Below are 20,739 nucleotides of genomic sequence, written 5' to 3'. Positions count from 1 at the left end.
TAGCAGTTCAGTTCTTCTATTAGCGACTTGCAGAAGTCCCGCCCAACTTCAAACGTAACAGTACTTGGTATCTTTGATTTTGCGGCTGCATACACATGTCTTTGACCAAAGGAGTTTGTGAACCTTTAAAAGCCTCCTTCTTTGTAAGCTGCCAATAGGTAACGGTAAAATCAAGCGTGTGCGGAACCGCTAGAGGACAGCGCGGGTCTTCGCTTCTTCTACATTAGGGGCAGCTGGTGACGGACGTAGTTGCAGGTCCAGTTTGGTCCTAGTTGACATGTACTCGAAATGCTGCAGAAATATACTAGAATTTGTTGCTTAATAGGCCTATTATATGCGACTTCGTTTCCAGATGCACCGCACGTTTCAGGAAACCTTCCAATAAATTTAAGTCTTACATTCGTGTTGCCTAATACTGATTTTATGTGATCCTCCTGTTTCATGTGGCTTAGTATTACCCCTGAATACCTATCTGATGTGACGCACTCAAGACATCATCACTAATCTTTCTCCTTCGAATGCGAAAATATTTTGTTTACACCGACCTACATAGGGAGAAACGATCACCACGATAAAATAAGGGAAATCAGAGCTCGTACGGAAAGATATGGGTGTTCGTTCTTTCCGCGTGCTATACGAGATGTAATAATAGAGAATTGTGAAGGTGGTTCGATGAACCCTCTGCCAGGCACTTATATGTGATTTGCAGAGTATCGATGTAGATGTACATGTAGATGAAAATGTTGAAGTCCGATACTATTGCTTCCTCTCTCTTCGTTATCTTACATTTATCTACATTTCATTTATTAGATTTGGTGTAAATTGTGTTCGTGTACAATCTTGAAGTGGTACTCATCCTATATTATTAACCATTTATCTGTACTGAGAACGTTAGAGGTCCTACTACACTTCTATGGGGTACACCCGACGCTACTTTCGTTTCTGAGAAAATGCTGTGTCCAATGTAAGATACTGGGTTCTGTACGTCAAAAATTCATCGAGCTTAACCACATATAGGTGCAGATGCCTCGTATGATAGTATGTTGATTGGAAATCGACTATGTTAGGCCATGAAAACCGCCAGCGACCGCGAGAGAATGTGCTGACCCCACACCTCTCCGTAACGCACCCGAAAACACCATCGGCAGAGAATGACACGGTGGTCGGTCGGTGCCGTTGGGTCCTCCAGGGTGTGTGGGTCGTCGTTTAGCAGAGTCGTTGACGTGTTACATGATCGGGAATAAACCTATTCACCTGTCCCTGTTGTTAGCAAGATGTGAATGGATAAAGCAATCTTTGTCAACAATCCATCCTGGTTATTCGAGAGAACGTTGTTTTCCTGCGGGAACTACATGATTTTTGAGTTCAGAATAAGCTCTGGGATCCTGGAACAGACCGACGTCAGCGATATTGGTCTGGAATTTTGTACATCGGATCGTTTGCAATTTTGTAAATATGGCTGACCCGCATTCTCTTCCAATAACGAGTAACCATTCGTTGCGCAAGAAATTTTCGAAAAATATGAACTGAGAATGAAGATAACTTCGAAGTGTATTCAGTGTAAAATCTAACTGGAATTCCGTCAGCGTCTGATGCCTTATTTGCTTTAAATAGGCACAATTGTTTTCCAGCGCCGGTGGTGTTAATGTCTACATCTCTCACTAGCAAACCCAGCAATGCCCCACTATTGCACAATATGTAGTGGAATTGTAGATATGTCCTAATATCCTGCTTCCCTTCTCCCTACCAATCTCCTCCTCACTCCTCTCTTTCTCTCTGTCTATCTCATCCTCCTCCCCCTATCTGTCCATTTTCTCCTTCCCTCCCCTCTGTGTCCACTTCCTGCCCTCCCCTCTATCCATCTCGCCGCCTCTCTCATCTTGAGCCCTATTTACTGTTATTGCTAACAAAACGTTGGTTGGGAACTGAAGTCGCTAAAATGATTGGATAAATTGGTTGGGATCATTGGTAAACGGTATATGAGAAAGATCTCTCCGGCTTCTGGATCTGTGCGGATAGTAGCTTCAATAACAGTATTTTACATAGTTTTAATCTGTGAATGCATAGAATTACAAAGTTTTGGACGACTCAGATTTCGTAGTAGTATTCTAGATATAATCCATAAATACAACTTCCCTGTTTTCTATTTAAACAGACTGAGAGGAAGAAACAAAAAGGCATATTGTTGTGCATAAAATTTTTGTTTGAAATTATACACAAGTAGAAAAAATATACACTCCTGGAAATTGAAATAAGAACACCGTGAATTCATTGTCCCAGGAAGGGGAAACTTTATTGACACATTCCTGGGGTCAGATACATTACATGATCACACTGACAGAACCACAGGCACATAGACACAGGCAACAGAGCATGCACAATGTCGGCACTAGTACAGTGTATATCCACCTTTCGCAGCAATGCAGGCTGCTATTCTCCCATGGAGACGATCGTAGAGATGCTGGATGTAGTCCTGTGGAATGGCTTGCCATGCCATTTCCACCTGGCGCCTCAGTTGGACCAGCGTTCGTGCTGGACGTGCAGACCGTGTGAGACGACGCTTCATCCAGTCCCAAACATGCTCAATGGGCGACAGATCCGGAGATCTTGCTGGCCAGGGTAGTTGACTTACACCTTCTAGAGCACGTTGGGTGGCACGGGATACATGCGGATGTGCATTGTCCTGTTGGAACAGCAAGTTCCCTTGCCGGTCTAGGAATGGTAGAACGATGGGTTCGATGACGGTTTGGATGTACCGTGCACTATTCAGTGTCCCCTCGACGATCACCAGTGGTGTACAGCCAGTGTAGGAGATCGCTCCCCACACCATGATGCCGGGTGTTGGCCCTGTGTGCCTCGGTCGTATGCAGTCCTGATTGTGGCGCTCACCTGCACGGCGCCAAACACGCATACGACCATCATTGGCACCAAGGCAGAAGCGACTCTCATCGCTGAAGACGACACGTCTCCATTCGTCCCTCCATTCACGCCTGTCGCGACACCACTGGAGGCGGGCTGCACGATGTTGGGGCGTGAGCGGAAGACGGCCTAACGGTGTGCGGGACCGTAGCCCAGTTTCATGGAGACGGTTGCGAATGGTCCTCGCCGATACCCCAGGAGCAACAGTGTCCCTAATTTGCTAGGAAGTGGCGGTGCGGTCCCCTACGGCACTGCGTAGGATCCTACGGTCTTGGCGTGCATCCGTGCGTCGCTGCGGTCCGGTCCCAGGTCGACGGGCACGTGCACCTTCCGCCGACCACTGGCGACAACATCGATGTACTGTGGAGACCTCATGCCCCACGTGTTGAGCAATTCGGCGGTACGTCCACCCGGCCTCCTGCATGCCCACTATACGCCCTCGCTCAAAGTGCGTCAACTGCACATACGGTTCACGTCCACGCTGTCGCGGCATGCTACCAGTGTTAAAGACTGCGATGGAGCTCCGTATGCCACGGCAAACTGGCTGACACTGACGGCGGCGGTGCACAAATGCTGCGCAGCTAGCGCCATTCGACGGCCAACACCGCGGTTCCTGGTGTGTCCGCTGTGCCGTGCGTGTGATCATTGCTTGTACAGCCCTCTCGCAGTGTCCGGAGCAAGTATGGTGGGTCTGACACACCGGTGTCAATGTGTTCTTTTTTCCATTTCCAGGAGTGTATATGGGACAAGCTGTTAGTATAATGGTTTCAGTTTCCTGCTATCGTAATTATAACTCACTATGAGGAAGAAACTGAACCACACATTTTCGGAGCACAGCACGGTATTTTTTTTTTCTCTGTGTCGCCTTTAACAAAAAACCTGTACCTTGTTGTTTACAAAAAATCCGCTTGGATGTTCATTAGAGTATTAAGTAAAAATCTGAAATAAACCTATCAATAAATTTTCGAGTTTTTTGCAAACAAGGAGGGCATACTTCCTCCAACATGGGTCGGAATTCGACAGCGGCTACATCCTGTTCTGTTCAGACTGTACTTTACCGTACCACAATGGTTATTACCACGTCAACTGGGAATCTATAACTGTCATACGAATATTGTATGGAAGGGTTAAGGTCCAACGCAGCTAGCGCCCGAGAAGACAGGATATATTGTTTGCTTGGCAGCGGGTTCCCTCTGTGCGGCGGCAGAGAAAGTTGCGCAAACAGTGGTGGGCCCAACGACAACACAGTATATTGGAGTGGCACCATAGTACCTTTCCAGACGAGTTCCGAATCTGCACACAACATGGGCTTACCCCACATGGGGGCTCTCAGGATAGCGAACTTCGCCTGATTCCTGTCATCATCGTCATATGTGCCCAACACTTCGCGTGACTTTATAGGGTGCCTCTAGACACGCAACACGACACCTCTGCTTCGCATAGCCGGTTATATAGACAGCACCCTTTACATTCCTAACGTGTTAAGGCCAATATCTGTGCCCTATCTTCGAAGTTTCTGTGACGATATCTTCGAATAAGATGACGCAAGGTCATTTGTGTTTCGTTTTGTCCTGACGTATTTCGATACGGAGAGAGGGTGGGGGGGGGGGGAGGGGGAATTCGACTCGCCAGTACATTCTTCAGTTTTCTCACTCAATGAAAATATCTCGTCATGGGTTACCTAGAGGCTGGCACGCTACTATTTGCCATTAGTGTATATGCCAATTCTCTCACGGAGTTGAGCAATTTGTTATGACGCACCTTGTATCTTCCGCCAAAGTTCAGTTCGGCTCAATGTCCAGCTGGATTACACTCAACGCTGCTTGCCAGTAGATGCAGCTCTGTGCATTAAATTTCACGCCCTGAATACTCCCAGACCGCCTACAGATTTAATAATTTATCCTTCCCTTATATAGTACATGCACAATAAATAACGTCTCATTGAATGGAACATTTGACTTGCTCGTTGATTTTACGTATGACTGAACTTCCTTGTATTTTCTGATAGCTCTTTCGGCAGGGACTAACTTCGAAAATTATTGTACGCCCTACGCATGTCACATGGGGACTGTACGGATATTCCTAATTTGGCAGTAGTGGGACATCAGATTTGGGAGCAACCAAATGTATACAGCGATAAACATGTCCTCATCATCAATTTCAGTATATATGAATCTTAACACACCAAACGTTAACAAACTCCAGGTACCTAAATGTCATACAAGACATCTTACATTAAGAACAGTCCTTCTTTTTACACCATCAGCTCTACAGAGTCAATCAAGCAGTCTTCTTGAACAGTGTCCTCTTGCATCAGACACCACAGCACTCTGTTGGCTACGGTCATGTTACGTGTTCACTACTAGTCCATGGAAATTTCTCCCAACATTGCCATGGTGTGAATGAGCAATCCAATGAGATACTTTAGTCCAACGTTTTATAATCTAATATTTGTTACACTGTCTAAGACAAAAAAAACTAGGCACCACGAAAGAATTACCTGAATGGGACAGAAATCGTAGATGTGATGTGCATGTAAAGGCGAACAAAAGATTACAATTTCAGAAAAATTGGATGATTTATACCAGAGAAAGAGCTTCACAAATCAAGCAAGTCAATAACGAAATGGTCCACCTCTGGCCCTTATGCAAGCAGTTCTCCGGATTGGCATTGATTGTCAGAGTTGTTGGATGTCTTCCTGAGGGATATCATGGCAAACTCTGTCAATTGGCATGTTAGATAGTCAAAATCCCGAGCTTGTTGGAGGTCCCTGCCCATAATGCCCCAAACGTTCTCAACTGGGGAAGAATCCGGGGCCCTTGCTGGCTAAGATAGGGTTTGGCAAGCACGAAGACAAGCAGTAGGAATTCTAGCGGATGTTATCTTGCTTAAATGTAAGCCCAGGATGGCTTGCCATGAAGGGCAACAAACTGGGGCGTGGAGTATCGTCGATGAACGGCTGTGCTGTAAGGGTGCTGAGAATGACAATCAAAGGGATTCTGCTATGAAAAGAAATGGCATCCCCGACCATTAATTCTGGCTGTTGGGCTTCATGGCGGACGACAGTCAGGTTGGAATCCCGCCGCTGTCCAGGGCGACACCAGACACGTCTTCGAGGCTCAGTTCAAAGCGGATATCTTCACCAACGACAGTTCTACTCCAGTGTATGAGATTCCAGGCCGAACATCTGTGATAAGCACGACATGTATGCAAGAGGTTGGTTTGGTCTTTGAATAGAAACTTTTTGATCCCCCCTTACAAATGATTAACGTAGGGACTTGACACTAGTGTCACCCGGCTCACATCAATGATGAATATCGGCGGAAAAGAAGTATGGCCTAGCCGGCTGAGAAATGGCTTGTAGATAATCTCTTGAGGTAGCGTATTGCAAAAACAAGGAACAGGTCCTTTGGCAGAGCTGTTACTGCGAACTCAGAACTCATTGTTTTCAATTGTAGAGGCAGTCGAAAATCATTCTGAGATTACTAAATGCTGAATGTACTAAGTGACTGGAGCGAAGCAGCACATGGCGTGATTTGAGTCATATCACTAGAATGTTAACATTCCAGGGATACGATGGTAAAAATGAATGCGCATATCACGAAGGTAAAAGTTCTTACGAAGTCTTCAAGACCAGCAGTTAAGAGCAAGCACTCTGAACGCATTAGTAAATAAATCTACAGGCAGTAGGCAGAACTATTAAATACAGCATTTTAAAATACATACCACTGGCACCTAACATGACAAAACCCGACAGCAAATAATAACACTTTATTTATTGTGCATATGCTATATAATGGAAGAATAAATTATTACATTTGCAGACATTATGGAGGTATTCAGATTGCGAAATCTGGTACACAGAGCTGCGTCTCCTGGCATGCAACAATGTGTCTAATCCCGATGGACATCAAGTCGAGGAGGAGGAGAGGAGGAGATTAGTGTTGAACATCGCGTCACCGGCCGGAGTGGCCGAGTGGTTCTAGGCGCTTCAGTCTAGACGCTTCAGCTACGGTCGCAGGTTCGAATCCTGCCTCGGGCATGGATGTGTGTGTTGTCCTTAGGTTAGTTAGGTTTAAGTAGTTCTAAGTTCTAGGGGACTGATGATCTCAGATGTTAAGTGGCATAGTGCTCAGAGTCATTTGAACCATTTTTGAACATCACGTCGACAACGAGGACATTAGAGATGGCGCACAATCCCGGATTACGAAAGGATGAGAAAGGAAATCGGCCGTGCCCTTTCAATGGAGCCATCCCGGGATTTATCTCAAGTGATTTAGGTAAATCACTTCAGGATGACCGGACATAGGCTTGAGCCATCATCCTCCCGAATGCGAGTGCAGTGTGCTAACTACTGCGCCACCTCGTTCGGTTACACCAAGTCGATCTAAGCTTTGATGACAGATATGGTGTACGTCGTTCTAAACTGCTTTATCTCTGGGCCAAAACTAGCATATGTAGCAGGTCGGACCAACAGAAAACTGTAACAGGAAGCTGGAAGTAAAGGCGAGGAACGATTGATTGAGCGTTAGGGGACCAGTAGTTTTCATATACATTTATTAAAGGAAAAAAACAAAGATACTTCAAAAATTAATAAAATTCAACACGCAATAGTGTCTGAAATCATTCATTAACAAAAGTTGCACATAATCTTAGAAATTCACAGCAGTAAACATATCACTATTGAACAACAGCCTTGCAGCTCTCAGGCTGCTCAACATACGCAAATGTTAAATAAGAAAATATTCCATATATTAAGTTTAAACCTGTATTTCATGAAAGATCGCCTGCTGGCAATAACAAAATTTACACAATGTCCTCCCTGAAATGACTTGGCGATTTCAGTATAATCAAGTGTAATAATAGTACAAAACGTAACGTAGGAACAGCTCCCCTACGCTAGAGTCACCCACTCTGTATGTTTGTTCAATTATATCATTAACAGCACTACATAAAAGACAGAACAGTATTTAATTATGGTGCAATGAAATCAGTTCTTGAAGAGTAAGAGCATCATTAGCATTGAACACAAAGAAATCTTACAAATAGGCATATGTACAAAAACAGTATACTAGAAATATTAATGAAATAAAACAGCGTGTCTTCCCTTCTGTCAGTATGTTGCTGCTGAGTCAAATACTTCCATACGAAGACCATTCGTCCTCTTGGCTCTTGTTTCGCCAACCAGTAATAACACACTCATACACATCCGCTTTAGTGCCTGCGGAACAACACAGTGGAACAAAATCACACCTGTAACAAACTTGAGTTTATAGTTTGCAGGGACAATGATGAAAGGTAGTCGCTTCCACAGTAGTCCACAAGGCCATTTCGTTGGAAGCACGATAAGCGCTGTAAGTGGTTTACTATGACATCGCGACCAATGCCAATCTCCAATATCAGAAATACTTAGCATCCTCGGCGGCATTGCCTATCCCCTTGGACATAATCACAGTTTGGGTACATAATCCACAATGCATGTCCCAACCCAGTTGCTGTCAAACATGAACAGTCCGAGTTCGTCCAGAGCGCCACGGTAACTGAGGCGCACCGTGTAACCGCGGTCCTCGCCTCGTTGCACGCCTCGCGCGCCACCTCGCACACGCCAACGAATAATCGCGTCCTCTGTAGGCATCGGACACAAACCCGATGCTCGCCGGAGGTGAAGTAGCGAGCCGCAAGCCGCACCAATGCCGACACGGCACAGGCCTTGCGACATCATTGGGAAATGACGTGGCAAAGAGTTAAAGATATGGCACAAGTACCGGCCTTAATATGAGACAAATATAATAGGTGCATCGATATTATTTGTTATGTGAATCAGAGGTGATCGTGCTGTGCATCAGTGGCACCGCCTGAAGTCACGCGAAGTGTTGGGCACATATCACGATGATGAATATACTCTGGCAAAGTTCGCTGTCCCGGGAGCTCCAACATTGAGTAAGTCCATCGTCATGCTGTGCCCAGAATTGGAATTCGTTTGAAAAGATAACGTGGTGCCACTCATTTACCCAGTGATGTAGCTGGGCCTCACCAACGTCGGTGTGATTTTCTCGGCAGCCACACTGAGGGAACGAGCAACAATTTTGGCCGTGCTGACAATCAGTGGAGCTGCAGACGTCATCGCATTGTCATTTAGGGTAACTTTCTTGTTGCAAACAAGCCAATTTCTTTACTTATGTTACATGACTTGGCTGCACTATCCTCCACTGCCAAGCAAACAGTATACCCTATCTTCTCCTGCGCTAGTCGCGTTACGTCTTAGTCCTTCATATGACAGTTATAGATTCCCATCCGACGTGATGATAACCATAGTGATACGGTAAAGTATAGTCTCAATAGGACACGATGTAACCGCTGTCGAATTTCGACCCATACTGGTAGAAGTTTGCCCTTCTTGTTAGCAAAAGCCTCGAAAATTTCTTGATAAATTTACTTCAAAATTTTACACGATACTCTAATAAACATTCGGACGGATGTAAAAAACTAAACTCCACCCGAACAGGCCATGAAGGCCTAACGGCACAGGCCGGCCGCCGTAACATACCAGCACACACGCGTCAGAGGATGAGGATATGGAGAGGCATGTGGTCAGCACACCGCTCTGCTGGCCGTATGTCAGTTTAACAGACCGGAACCGCTACTTCTCCATCAGGTAGCTCCTCAGTTTGCCTCACAGGGGCTGAGTTCACCCTCGGAAGGATATAGGCTACATAACTTTTTTAAACAACAATGTACAGGTTTTCCGTTAAAGCCGACTTTGAGAAAGAAAATACAGTACTGTGTAGTGAAAATGAGCAGTTTCATTTTCTTTCTCGCAGTAACTTTAACCTACGATAGCAGGTCATTTAGATCCTTAGACTAGCTGCTTGTCCTTGTATATAATTTCAAACAAAAATTTTATACACAACAATATTGTGTTTTGCCTTCTTCCTCTCAGACGGTTTTAACAGAAAACAGGGAAGTTGTATTTAAGGGTTATAATATTATAATTGGAATACTCCTACAGAATCTGAATAGTCCGAAACTTTGTAATCTTACCCATTCAGAGATCAAAACTATGCGAAATACTGTCGTTGAAGCTAGTATCCTCACAGATCCAGCAGCTGGAAAGATCTCTCTCATATACCGATACCAATGATCAAAACCGATATACCCACTCGTTTCAAGCGACTTCAGTTCCCTAGCATTCTTTTGCTACAAATAACAATAAACAACGCTCAAGATGAGAAAGTGGGGCGAAATGGACAGAGAGGAGAGTAGGAATTGGAAACAGAAAGGGTAAAGAAGGTGATGAACAGAGTGGGGGGGGGGGAGGGGGGGAGAGAGGAGGAGAGGAGATGGACAGAGACAGGGCGAGGAGGAGGAATTGGGAAGAGAGGGGCAGGAAAACGAGATTAAGACATCTATCAGATTCCACCACATATTAAGCAATTATGGGGTATTGCCGGGTTCACTAATGAGAAATATACACATTAGTACTACTGGCACTGAAAAACAATTATGTCTCTTTAAAGCAAACAAGATATCAGACCCTGATGGAATTCCAATTAAAGCTTACATTGAATATGTTTCGGAGTTAGTTCCTTTCTTAGCTCATACTTATCGAGTATCTCTTGCGCAGCGAATGGTTACACGTTATTGAAAGAGTGCAGTCCACACCCGTTTACAAAAAGAGCAAATGATCTGATACACAGAAAAGACCAATATCGCTGACGTCATCTGTTCTAGGATCCCAGAGCATATTCTGAAGTCAGACATTATCTAGTTATAGCAGGATATAAAGTTTTTCTCCAATGATCGGGATGGATTTGGGAAAAACCACTCGTGTTAAGCACAGCTTGCTGTAGCAATATGTTGCTCTCAACGGAGGCAGATGAACAGGTTTTTTACCTCTTTCTAGGTTTCCGACAGGAGTTCGACATTGTACCAAGCCACCCACTGTTCTACACTAAACTCTTCCCACAGGCACTGACGGGTCCAACGGCACCGACCGACCGTCGTGTCATCCGCTGCCAATGGCGTCAGCGACTGCGGTACGGAGGGGCGTGGATTCAGCACACCTCTCCCGGCCGTTGTCGGTTTTTGTGACCTGACATCTTCGATTACTAACTAAGATACCATCATACCAAGTATCTTCGCAGATATGTGATTTAGCTAGATGAATATTTGAGTTATGGAACCCATTACATCGTTGATCGTTACAATGCTAGCATTTATACAGTGTCTGTATCTTCGCAGTACAGTGTCCTTCAGACGCACATGCATATGTGAAGGACATCGTTCTGCGTAAATACAGACACTGTATAAACACAGATACTGTAACTATAAATGATGCAATGGGTTCCATAACTCAAATATTCATCGAGCTGCGTGCATGTCTAAAGGAAATTGCATTGCGAGGATACAGACACTGATAAATACAGACATTGTAACGATCAATTATATGTCCAAGCCTAGACGGGCTAAAATGACGATATAATATTTGTCTCCCTGCACGAATCACGGAGTTGGTAAAAATTTCAATTCATTGATTCAGCGTACATCATATCGTAGATAAAGATGAGACATAATTAATATATCACCTAGGCCTGAGATGCAGGCAGGATTACCTCATTTAGCTCATTGCTAAGGTGCTATTCCAGTATTGAAGGAACCCGGCAATACTGACGCGAGTTTAAAAGGAGAATAGCAGTGGACTGATGCGTGAATCGGAATCTGTATCAGGGAGAGAGACGTACTAAGTATATGTGATTCAGGCACAGTTTACTACATCATCAATTACGTAAAAACCACGACTACACTTCCAGTTGAGCCTAAATTAGCAAGAACTTTATCTATAGCTGCATATCTGGGTCTTTACTCTGTGCCTACCGTGAAAAATTTGACAATGGTCCTTATCTACATTCGTGCCACTGTTTATGCCACAAACTGTAAATGTCAAGTCACTTCGTCGTTCATATATCACAAGTACCGAGTGGTTGTAATTAAAATTTCCCTATTTAACACGTTATAACACGAAAACTAAATACCTTACGAGTACCAAACTTGGTAGCATCAATGTCCCGAGTATGGGGTGCATTATTTCCATGCGTCACAGCGCCTCCGTCCAGTTCAAACTATGGCCACCAGGTGCCGTGATCAGTCATCGTGATTCATAGTCTCACACAACTGACCAGTCACAGTGCACTTGTTGACGTGTCAACATGGACTTGGACAAAAGGAGCAGGGCATTGTTGGTGAAGCTCTCTTATCAAAACAACAGTAATGCTGCAGCTGCACTTCGAGAATAAAGCCGGCATAAAGGATTACGGAAGGGTTCTCTTTCTCCACCTGCTGTGCGGAGCGTGATGAAGAAGTTCGAATCAAATGGAGAACTGGGCGTCGCTCCACGAAGACGCCGACGACCGGTTGCACCACAGGTGGTTGATGAAATCGCTGTTGCTATGGCAGACAACGCTGCGCACAATCCCCGATCATCAGGCAGTGCGCGGTCTACTGAACGGAAAGTACTTCGAAACATTCTCAAATTGTCTTCGTACAAGATCCAGATCGTACAGCAGTTTTCACCACAGGACGCACGACGACGTGTTGACTTCGGTCTCCACTTTCTCGCAAGGATTGAAGTTGACTAGGGCTGGCCCTGGACCATCCTATGGACAGACGATGCTTATTTTTCTCTGATGGGTGAGGTGCACACACACAATTGCCGAATGTGTAGATCTTCACCTCCAGTCACTGATACATGAAGTTCCTCTGTAGGGTGGACGTCTCACCGTATGGTGTGGCTTCACGGCTACGTTCATCATTGGCCCACTCTTTTTCAACAGGCTGTGCGCTCAAAGACCAAAGACGTGGAGTGTGACTGGCCAGCGTTATTGCGATATGTTTCGCCAGCATGTCACACCCGCCCTTCATTAGAGATACGCATTGAACTCAGTTTTCATGCATGATGGGGGCCCACCGTAGTTCGCTCATGAAGTTCACCTGCTTCTCCGAAACACATTTGGAAACGATCGAATAATCAGCCGATCGTTTCCAGATGCTTGGCCGGCACGATCACCTGCTCTCACTCCCTATGATTTCTGGTTGTGGGGCTACCTGAAGGGCAGAATTTACCAGGGTAACATTCACACATGTGCTGATCCGAACCGCAGCATATCAAGAGAGGTAGCCAGCATACCTACGGACACTCTTCGTTCTGCTGTGCAGAATGCAATGAAGTTCACCTGCTTCTCCGAAACACATTTGGAAACGATCGAATAATCAGCCGATCGTTTCCAGATGCTTGGCCGGCACGATCACCTGGTCTCACTCCCTATGATTTCTGGTTGTGGGGCTACCTGAAGGGCAGAATTTACCAGGGTAACATTCACACATATGCTGATCCGAACCGCAGCATATCAAGAGAGGTAGCCAGCATACCTACGGACACTCTTCGTTCTGCTGTGCAGAATGCAATCCTCTGCTTTCAGACTCTTCTGGACACTGATGGGCGCCATATTGAGCCCGTTTGTAGCAGTAATGGTACCGGTATGTAATGGTATGATGTACCGTAGCAGCACAGTTTCAGTTGGATTGATTCTGCATCATTTCTCTTCCCCATGTCCTTGACATTAGTGCTACCAAGTTTGGTACTCGTACGGTAATTAGTTTCCGTGTTATGACGTGTTAAATACGAAAAGTTTAATTATAACCACCCGGTATATATCAACATGTACATGCTATATTTTGTATAGTTACTCAGGGAGAGATAGATGTTCATTATAAAAGTAACTGAATCTACCATTTAAGGGAAAAATTAAACACCTTCTCAGCCTTCGTAATTGTTTAAAGTACTTGAAAAGATTAGAACAGAATCTGCAAGAGACTGCTTGAGAAACTTTAGGGATCGTCGACTTGAGAATCTGTTGTGGTAAACGAGCCGATTTAGAGATCAGTTTAGTTAACTCTCAACGGGACGATGCCACAGATATTGGTTGTTGATTAGAAGGGTGCTGATGTTACGGAGATTTGTTGTAAATTGAGATGAAGTTCTATAGTTTAAAGTTGCGATACAGTATATCATAAACATAAATTCAATAACAGAATATTCATTACGGCAAAATAAAGCGCATTGTTAGCAATAAAATACACGTGGAGAAACGCAGCGCACTAGTCGCAATACAAGAAAACAAATTTCGCGGACGATAGCAAAGGATATATAATCGTTAGTTGCATCTCATAATTACTGGGATAGCTTCGAGAAACGACCATTTGTTTGTTACTGAATAACAAGGAAGCATACGAAACAAAACGTATTACTTACACAAGCTTTACGAATCCTCCGCTTGTATCTTAACATAGCCCAACGGAACTGCGGCATGATTCAATACACAAAGAAAAGTGGTATAAATTCACTTATTTATATCGTATTCTATCTGAAATCACTGAACAAAATACTCCCGCGATGTTTTAAATAGTGAATTAAAGCAATTTCGAAACACTTGCCGGCCGCTGTGACCGAGCGGTTCTAGCCGCTTTTGTCCGGAACCGCGTGGCTGCTACGGTCGCAGGTTCGAATCCTGCCTCTGGCATGGATGTGTGTGGTGTTTTAGGTTAATTATGTTTAAGTAGTTCAAAGTCTAGGGGACTGATGACCTCAAATGTTAAGTCCCATAGTGCTTAGAACCATTTGAACCATTCGAAATATTTACAAATGTGAAATAGAGAGCAAGTTGATCTACAGACACATAATTCAAAGTAGAGAGAATACTACATCAATTTACGTTATTAAATCGCAATCTGTTAGAAGATCACTGATCAGGCCCTTCCGCGGCACTTTGAACGGTTAAACTACAATCAGAACACTGTGTGGAGGAGATCTAATAGCTCCTTACATTGAACCAAAGTTTATCTGTGCAGACCAACTGCACCTACGTCCGTCTAGAACTGCCGCTATCTTAGAAGTGAAGAAGGTCCACGCTGGCCTCTAGAGGTTCCCGCCTCGCGTGATTTTACTGTTACCTTAGACCAACGTACGCTGCGAGAGGCTTTTATACATTCAAAAACTTCTCTGGTCTAAGACTTCGTATGCAGCCATAGAATGAAATACACTCTGCACAGATTCGTTTGAAAGTTGTCGAGATTATTACAAGGTGCTAAGATAAAAACTGAACTACTATAACCAGACTGATATTACGAAATGAATGAAGTCATACCTCCATTTTTATTAAATGGTTGTCATTTCTACAAATAAATTGATTTCATTAACCCTTTAGCGTCTTGGGGAATTTAATGGGTCTCAAGTGATGAGACCTGTCGTCATGTCTGTGGGCGATGTGTCTCAATTCTCTATAATTTGTATGCAACAGGCCCTAAGCTACGTAAAAAATCTCCTATTCAGAGTTGACACTACTAACGTTTCGAACTCGTTCGAATATGTTGAAACGAGTAGCAAACACTATGGGTTGTAGTTAATAGCACCAGCCATATGCCAGACCAGACTCGGACGTTGCTTCCAGCGAAAGAAGCCCTTACCAGCTGAGTTGTCCAAGCTCAATTAACGACACGTCCTCTTAGATTATATTCTGCCAGTACCTCTCTCCTACTTTGCAAACTTCGCAGAAACGACATACCTTTCTGGGACAGCACTCATGGAAGAACTGAAGTTGTGAGCGCGGGTTACGAGTCGTGCCTGGCTAGCTAAGTCGGTAGGAACATTGCCCGTCTTGTTCCATCGAGCAGTTAACATCTGCCAGGAAGTTTCTAAACAGCGCTCACTCCGCTGTGGAGTGAAAGATCCCTTCTTTGAATTTTCTCAGCCTTATCCTTTTTCTTCGTTTTCTTCAGGTTGTGTCCCGCCATGTATCACAGTCCTACGTTGGTCATCGATCTTATTAATCATTTCAATCATTCAATTGTGACCGATTTCCCATCCTGTTCTCACAATCGACAGTTAGCCTAAGAGGGCAAAATCGTGTACGCCAACGGTCTGTGAATTGTGTAACCATTAATGTGTGTGCGTTATGTTTCTAATTGGGTGGGGGAGGGAAGAACCAGACCAACATTTGCCCAGGTGCAAGTGGAGAACGCCCGAAGTTCACACCACTGGTTATTAAACTGGCGCGCAAACATGATATAGTTCTGTCTCACGTATCTGTGTGGCAAGCCAATTCGGTACGCATTCAGTTGTACAAGTAAGAGTAACTACACTATGTGATCAAAAGTATCCGGACACCTGGCTGAAAATGACTTACAAGTCCGTGGCGCCCTCCATCGGTAACGCTGGAATTCAATACGGTGTTGGCCCACCTTAGCCTTGATGACAGCTTCCACTCTCGCAGGCATACGTTCAGTCAAGTGCTGGAAGGTTTCTTGGGGAATGGCAACCCATTCTTCACGGAGTGCAGCACTGAGGAAAGGTATCGATGTCAGTCGGTGAGGCCTGGCACGAAGTCGGCGTTCCAAAACATTCCAAAGGTGTTATATAGGATTCAGGTCAGTACTCTGTGCAGGCCAGTCCATCACAGAGATGTTTTCGTGAAACCACTCCGCCACAGGCCGTGCGTTATGAACAGGTGCTCGATAGTGTTGAAAGCTGCAACCGCCAGCCGGCCGCGGTGGTCTAGCGGTTCTAGGCGCTCAGTCCGGAGCCGCGCGACTGCTACGGTCGCAGGTTCGAATCCTGCCTCGGGCATGGATGTGTGTGATGTCCTTAGGTTAGTTAGGTTTAAGTAGTTCTGAGTTCTAGGGGACTGATGACCATAGATGTTAAGTCGCATAGTGCTCAGAGTCATTTGAGCCATTTGAGCAACCGCCATCCCCGAATTGCTCTTCAACAGTAGGAAGCAAGAAGGTACTTAAAACATCAGTGTAGGCCTGTGCTATGGTAGTGCCACGCAAAACAACAAGGGGTGCAAGCCTCCTCCATGAAAAACACGACCGCACCAAAACACCACCGCCTCCGAATTTTACTGTTGGCACTACACACGCTGACAGATGGCGTTCACCGAGCATTCGCCATACTCACACCCTGCCATCGGATCGTCGCATTGTGTACCGTGATTCGTCACTCCACGCAACGTTTTCCCCCCGTTCAATCGTCCAATGTTTACGCTCCTTATATCAAGCGAGGCGTCGTTTGGCATTTACCGGCGTGATGAGTGGCTTATGAGCAGTCGCTCGACCATGAAATCCAAGTTTTCTCACATCCCGCCTCACTGTCATAGTACTTGCAGTGGATCTTGATGCAGTATTTAATTCCTGTGTGATGGTCTGGGTAGATGTCTGCCGATTATACATTACGGCCCTCTTCAACTGTCGGCGGTCTCTGCCAGTCAACAGTCGAGGTTTGCCTGTACGCTTTTGTGCTGTACGTGTCCCTTCACGTTTCCACTTCACTACGACATCGGAAACAACGGACCTAGGAATGTTTAGGAGTGTGGAAATCTCGCGTACAGATGTATGACACAAGTGACACCCAATCACCTGACCATGTTCCAAGTCCGTGAATTCCGCGGAGCCCCCCATTTTGCTCTCTCACGATGTCTAATGACTATTGAAGTCACTGATATGGAGTACCTGACAGTAGGTGGCAGCACAATGCACCTAATATGAAAAACGTATCTTTTTGGAGGTGTCCGGATACTTTTGATCACATAGTGTAATTCTCTATAGAGGCACTGATGCAACTAATAGCACGAGGCACTCCTAACACTATTTTATTGGTCTGGAGAAGAGGAGCAGCCTGATGTAATGTTTATATGAATGCGTAGTGTCTGTTCTTTTGGACGTGTCCGAAAGAACAAAACACCAAGCATTCATATGATAATTGATTCGCCTCGATGGAAAATGAATCCATAACCTTAAGTGTGGATTCACATTTACGTTCGACCCTCAGCCTAATCTAAAATTAGCAAGCATGGAGGACATGGACGGGGACTGCGTATAGGTGGCGCTAGGTGGGTATTTGGGCTGGTCGGGTAGCGTGGCGATATAGTCAGCGCATGTGCGATAAAACCTGTGTTCGGGTGGCACAGTGGTTAACTCAACTGCCTAGCAAGCAAGCGATCCTGGTCTCGAATCCCACTCCGTCACCCATTTTCGCTCGTCGCCGCTGGTTCTGCGCAGAGTCCCGCTGCAGCTGATGTCATTAGTTCCTTCTCTTTTCGCTTCTTTCTCCCACCTCCCCTTCCAATTTATTTAAAACTGATACAGTGCTTTGTATTGGATTCAGCGGAACGTTTTGCAAGAACAATGGGGAAATGCGCTTAACATGATACTGAATTCTCACAGTGCATAAACATTTCAGCCCTATTATCTTGTTTTAGTGGCTGTGAACATACTTCTACACTGTTCCAACAGCCTTGGCCTCTACATGTAGTACTGATCCCACATTTATCATCAGAAAGCTTCGCCGCAAAATCTTCGAAACGTCATACCATTGTACTGTTCGCTAGCTCGTTGATAATATTAACCATCTTAATAGCCATTTGCGTAATGTTTCTGATCGAAAAAGTTTTTTCGACGTGTTTAACCATTTTTAAATATGAGGAGTGTCCACGTTACCAAGGACATCCTGTATAACGTAGATGAAAAGCCAACAGCCTACAGTTGCCAGAGAGGTCGCCGTATCTTTCTTGACTGTGTACAATTCAGTGAATAAACAGTGTTTTTTTTTCTTTTTTTTTTTGGTGTCTCTGCTTTGGCAAAAGTCCTCCCTTGTAAGCGTTTCTAGCAATGTTAGAGACCGGTTGTACTGTAAATATGAGTAACTGTGGTAGGAAACGTGTGTTACTGTCGTTCAGTCAATTATCAAATGCCGTATCTCGCTCAAGATTGTTATTTTCTTATGAATATGCGACACATCTCAATTCCAACTGGAGGATCGTTGTTTTCTGGACTACAGAGAATTTCCATCACGTGCAAGAAAGGAACCCATTTCAAGCTATTATATGAGTCACTGTGTAGTTATGGTACCTCTTCAGTTCATACGAGGGTCCATGAATGGAAAATCTTATTCGGACACGTTGCATACGATTTTAATACCTCAACTCGAAGGCAAGGGAAGCGAGAATTCGTTATAATTACAATAGAACGGAGCTCCAGCATACCTTGCTGTTTATGTGTGTCATTTAGTTGATGAATAACCTCGAGGCCACTGGATTCAGCGTGGTTTAGCAACGTCTCACTTCCCATTGAATACTGTACAACGAAAATAAGACCTTACACACCGGACAACACATAATGGGTAACAATCAAGTCTCATGTGCCTCAGCGGTACAAGATCAACGAAGAATTGCGCAATAGTGTTGGGCAAGCTTTTCGAAGCATAGTTCTTGAGATGCTCCGGAGGACGGCATGGATGTCATGGAAAGGCATAGATCTCTGTGTAAGGCACAGTGGTGCATATAAATGTCTGCTTCATACATATTTTATGTAAGTACACCAAAATACGTTTTGACCTAGGGGATATCCGCTCTCAGATGAGTTAGTTCGTAAGTTCAAAGTTTAAAGAAGGGCTTCCCACAACGTATCTTCTGTGTGATACCATGTGCGCCGTACGAAAACCTTTTGTGTTACAGGAGGTCACCCCTGCCCGAACCCGGACGAGATGCTACAGATCGAGCCGTGCAACACGCACAGCTGCCACGGTTTCAGCTGGCGGACGCTGCCTTGGCAGCCGTGCACCCCAGTCAACAGCACTGCACTATCTACCGGCAGGCTTGCTTATACCAGAGGTAATAAAACATCTATGTTTTGGTCACTGCAAATTTTTGCTCTGCAACAGGAGGCGCTTCGGATGAAACCAATATTCATTAACACTTCCGCTGCGGCATCGCTGCAGGCGCGCAGCTCTCCAGTGCGGCCCGTCAACGTGCGAGTGCGGGCCGGTAACGCTCTGAAACGGCAGGTACCGCTCGGATCCGACGCTCCTAAGCACACCTGAGCTATATGCTGACGTCAAGACCTTGTAAGATCTGTAGGATCATGTTCTATACTGACTTAATGATGACACCTTAGATGCATTACTTCAAATAATCTTCGACTGTATTGTGGTCATGTTTTAAAGTCTGTTTGCTGTCTGACACTTATGGGGTCACGGGCGTCATTCAAATGCTCGTGATTTGTTGATAATGTAACAAAAAATACAATTCAAACAAGCAACAAATCCACTGCATACAGGGAAAATTTGGATTCCAAAACGCATATTCTTAAGAAAGAAAAAAAGGAAAAAGGAAACTGGATTCATTTGAAATTATATTCACTTCAAATGCGCATTTTTAAGATTGACTCTGATAGAGGTCGTCAATTTAGTAGCATGTTTGTTGCTCCTGGTATGAGATAATTAGCAGTCTACATTTATCATAGACGCCCATGGGACGCCCGGCTGTGTAGAAATTAGTAAGCGAAACACACTCTACGTGGAGGCTTCTCTCGTGTCCCCCATCATTTCAATTGCCGTGCTATTACAACAAATTTAGCACAACAAATTCTTTCGCAAAAAAACTGAAGTGAACGCTTTACAACGCAATAAGAAATAAGTCGACTTAACACAAAAGGAAACCTCATTTTCTGAGTACTCGTGGAAAAAACTTTCACATGATAAAAAGAAACCTTTCAATGTCAAAAGAAATAAAAGAAGTTGTCTTTGATAATCGGAATTTCCCCGATATTATCGCGTTTTTGCTACTTATGGGAAATTATACAGCAGTTCAAGCAGTATCCAGGTTTGTGTGCTTGCATATTATGTGGTTCTTTATGCCAGGAATCCCCTGGATTATCTCCGTGTGACAGGTCGGGCTCTTTTTCGTCGTCGATTTCCACACAATCGTCGTG

General features: G+C 44.7%; 1 protein-coding gene across 7 annotated transcripts in view; it reads left to right on the top strand.

Annotated features, from left to right (window-relative positions):
• The window catches only part of LOC126470365 (thrombospondin type-1 domain-containing protein 7A-like), a 1,214,159-nt gene that overhangs the window by 941,437 nt on the left and 251,983 nt on the right, over positions 1 to 20,739 (top strand). For all 7 annotated transcript variants that reach the window (XM_050098173.1, XM_050098171.1, XM_050098172.1 and 4 more), the window contains one exon: positions 19,485 to 19,640. In XM_050098173.1, coding sequence (XP_049954130.1) covers positions 19,485 to 19,640 — 156 coding nt within the window. The remainder of the gene's footprint in view (positions 1 to 19,484; positions 19,641 to 20,739) is intronic.

The sequence above is a fragment of the Schistocerca serialis genome, chromosome 3, assembly GCF_023864345.2.
Source record: "Schistocerca serialis cubense isolate TAMUIC-IGC-003099 chromosome 3, iqSchSeri2.2, whole genome shotgun sequence".
In the NCBI taxonomy this organism is placed as follows: Eukaryota; Metazoa; Arthropoda; class Insecta; order Orthoptera; family Acrididae; genus Schistocerca; species Schistocerca serialis.
This window is presented reverse-complemented; position numbering and strand designations above follow the sequence as displayed.